We start from the raw sequence: 3,773 nt of genomic DNA on the forward strand, positions 1-3,773 counted from the left end.
CAGGACATGACTTTCAAGAAGGAGCCGGCGGGGGCTTTCCCCTCCGCTCCCTCCTCGCAGAGGAGCCCCTGGGGCTTTTTGCAGTCCCTAGTGAGCATCAAGCAAGAGAAACCCAGCGAGGAGGAGGAGCAGCAGCCGCCGCAGCACCATCACCACTACGGGGGGCTCTTTGGGGGAGCGGCAGAAGAGAGGCCCCCCGGCCTGGGGAGCAGCAGCGGGGAAGGAACTGGCCAGGGTGTGATTCAGGACCTCAGCCTTCTTCACCACCTGCACCAGCATCCCCACCGAGACCTGTTACTGAGTGGCAGAGGCGAGGGCGCCCCTGGGAGCTCGGGTGAGCCAAAGCATGACGCCCAGGTCAAGAAGGCAAAGAGGCCAAAGCCAGAAACTCAGGGAATCAAAGCCAAGCGGAAGCCAAGTGCTTCATCAAAACCCCCCCTGGTGGGAGATGCGGAAGGTGCCATTGCGTCCCCCAGTCAGAAACCTCACGTCTGCGAGCACTGCAGCGCTGCCTTCAGGAGCTCTTACCACTTGCGCAGACATGTGCTCATTCACACGGGGGAAAGGCCTTTTCAGTGCAGCCAGTGCAGCATGGGTTTCATCCAGAAGTACTTACTGCAGAGACACGAGAAGATCCACAGTAGGGAGAAACCTTTTGGGTGTGACCAGTGTAGTATGAAGTTCATCCAGAAGTACCACATGGAAAGACACAAGAGGACACACAGTGGAGAAAAGCCATATAAATGTGACACTTGTCAGCAGTATTTTTCAAGGACTGATAGACTGTTGAAGCACAGAAGAACATGTGGTGAAGCCATAGGTAAAGCAGGTGCTGGAATGGAGCCTGGATCATCAAATAACATGAGTAGCTTGGCTGCGTTGTCTCAGGGAAATATAAGTTCCTCAAGGAGAAAAAGTAAAACAAAAAGTATATCCACTGAAAACAAAGGAAATAAGTGTAGCAGCAAAGTAACTGAATCTCAAGTTACAAGTAATGTGGCCATGCCAAATTATGCAGTTGATATTCCTATTGTGTCTTCCAGTGGTGGTCTAGTTGGCACAGGCATAGAAGAACTTCAGAAAAAGGTGCCAAAATTGGTCTTGAAAAAAGGAAGCAGAAAACAGACAGACAAAAATTACCTTAATTTTGTATCACCACTGCCAGATATTTTGGGGCAAAAACCACTGTCGGGGAAACAGAGTGGCTCTCTTGGCCTAGTAGCCAATACTGGTGTAGAAGCTATTGGGCTTCTCCAAAGTACAGGTGGTAAACCAAGTCAAATAAGTAGCAATTATGATGATGCCATGCAGTTTTCGAAGAAAAGAAGATACCTACAGACTGCAAGCAGTAACAGTGCCTTTTCAGTTAATGTTGGACACATGACTTCCCAGCAGTCCGTCATCCAGTCAGCAGGTGTTAGTGTTATGGATAACGAAGCTCCATTATCTCTTATTGATTCAGCATCTTTAAATAATGAAATCAAGTCTTGCCACGACAAGTCTGGTATTCCTGATGAAGTCTTGCAGAGCCTTTTAGACCAGTACTCTCACAAATCAGAAAGCCAGAAAGAAGATCCTTTCAGTATAACTGAACAGCGTGTGGACTTGCACACCTCAGGAGAACATTCAGAGATAGTTCAGGAAGAAAACTTGAGCCCTAACTCTCAAACTGTTTCAAATGATAAGGCAAGCATGTTGCAAGAATACTCCAAATACCTCCAACAAGCCTTCGAAAGAACAACCAATAGCACTGGTTTTGCTTTTGGACCCAGTTTCCAGTTTGTTAGCTTGTCTTCTACTCTCCATAACCACACTCTGTTTCAAGACAAACAGATATACACTACATCTCCCCTTGAGTGTGGCTTCAGCCAATCTGTTACCTCAGTATTGCCAACTGCGTTGCCAAAACCTCCATTTGGGATGTTGCTTGGATCTCAACCAGGCTTTTATTTGTCTGCCTTGGAGGCTACGCATCAACAGTTGACTCCTTCTCAAGAGCTGGATGATCTCATTGATCCACAGAAAAACTTGGAGACTTCATCTAACTACCAGTCAACATCTCAGAAACTGACTGGCCAGAAGGAACAGAAAAACTTAGAATCCTCAACGAGCTTTCAGATTCCATCTCAGGAGTTAACTAGCCAGATAGATCCTCAGAAGGACATAGAGCCTAGATCAACCTACCAGATCGAGAACTTTGCACAAGCGTTTGGTTCTCAGTTTAAGTCGGGCAGCAGGGTGCCAATGACTTTTATCACTAACTCTAATGGAGAAGTGGACCATAGAGTAAGGACTTCAGTCTCAGATTTCTCAGGGTATACAAATATGATGTCTGATGTAAGTGAGCCATGTAGTACACGAGTAAAAACCCCAACCAGCCAGAGTTACAGGTAAGGTCCCAACTGTGACTAGGCTGTGGGGTCTTATTAATGTAATTTTGTTTTACTTTGACAACACTGCCATTGGAATGTTTCTGCACGGTCCTGTTAAGAATAATGTAACATGCCCTTTCAATGCAACTTTTCATATTTAGTTTGTTAGTGTGATTTTTATTTTTTTTTTAGATCTGTTTATTATGGTTTTAAATCAAAAATCAATAGATTAAAATAGTGTTTTTGTTCAAGTGACAATGTTTAGCAATCAAATTTATGTTATGGAGGTCGTCAGGGAATAGCCCAAAAGTTTAAAATGCAAAAAATTAACTTTGTTCCTAGGACTAAGGTTTATTCTAATTGCTTTACTCTCAGGAAAGTGTAATGAAGCATGGGAATTCTATGCACCACTAGTGTATTGGAACTTCCAATTTACAAATAGTGACAAATATGATGAAGGGATCTGTGACATTTCAAATTGCTGTCTCTTATGTCTGGGCTGATCTGAAAGAATTTTGCTACCTAAATCTTGTTGCTTTTAAAGTACTCCTGTTCTTCCGGGTGATGTTCATTCCAGGCAGGTGGAGCAAATATTCTTGGGTCTGTACGAAGAGCCCAGAATGGTAGCTTTAATATGAACAGTAATATCCCCAGAACTCTTGTGGAAGACTGTAGTTCTTTAAAGAGATTCTGTTGACACAAACTGTGAGAGATGTCTGTGTCTGGTTCCTGTCATTAGAACCCTAACATGAAGCTACAGTCATACTCCAGATATGCTTTTGGGATACATATTTTTTTTTATACATGGTTTAAAAAAGACAAGTCTCTTGCTCTTCCCCTTTTCCACATTCTTTAGTGTATAAGGTTTCCTCTCTTTTGTTGTGCTCCTGATTCTTCTGGACTTCATCTTGGGGTTTTCTCACCCCTCTTAATTTACACCTTTTATTCTCCTGCTTCCCTACTCATTCTCTCACCCAAAGTTAATAGCTAGTATTTTAAAATATTTACATTCCAGAAAGCGCATATCTTACGTACTTTCTGATGTCTTAATGACATCGGATGATGAACAATGAACAGCCACATGTTGTAGAATTATGTCAAGGTTTCCATGTACGATAAGAAATAATATACTCCCAATTGTACATACTAAGGCCCCTGTCCTGCATCAGGATCAGCTAACATGGACCCCTGTGCCCAGCAGTGTACCAGTTGGTGTCACTGGAGCTCTTTATGGATGTAGGGGTTTGCAGCAGTTCATCATTGCAGGCTTTTAGGGCCTAAGGCTGCAATTCCATCAAAGGTTTCTGGTGATGACATCAACTACAAGAGTAGAACTTGAGTGGCTTGTTAATATCAACAGAACTTTTATTTGGAATTATTGCCTTACTTTATGTATATTTT

The 3,773-nt window shown here is 43.3% G+C and overlaps 1 protein-coding gene across 1 annotated transcript; it reads left to right on the forward strand.

Annotated features, from left to right (window-relative positions):
- The first annotated feature begins 6 nt into the window (after positions 1 to 6).
- On the forward strand, positions 7 to 3,131 carry ZNF281 (zinc finger protein 281). The gene has a single exon (XM_010006682.1). The coding sequence runs from the start codon at positions 7 to 9 to the stop codon at positions 2,392 to 2,394; it is 2,388 nt and encodes a 795-aa protein (XP_010004984.1). The 3' UTR covers positions 2,395 to 3,131.
- Positions 3,132 to 3,773: the final 642 nt, after the last annotated feature.

Source organism: Chaetura pelagica, unplaced genomic scaffold (assembly GCF_000747805.2).
Source record: "Chaetura pelagica isolate M959 unplaced genomic scaffold, ChaPel_1.0 scaffold69, whole genome shotgun sequence".
Classification (NCBI taxonomy): domain Eukaryota; kingdom Metazoa; phylum Chordata; class Aves; order Apodiformes; family Apodidae; genus Chaetura; species Chaetura pelagica.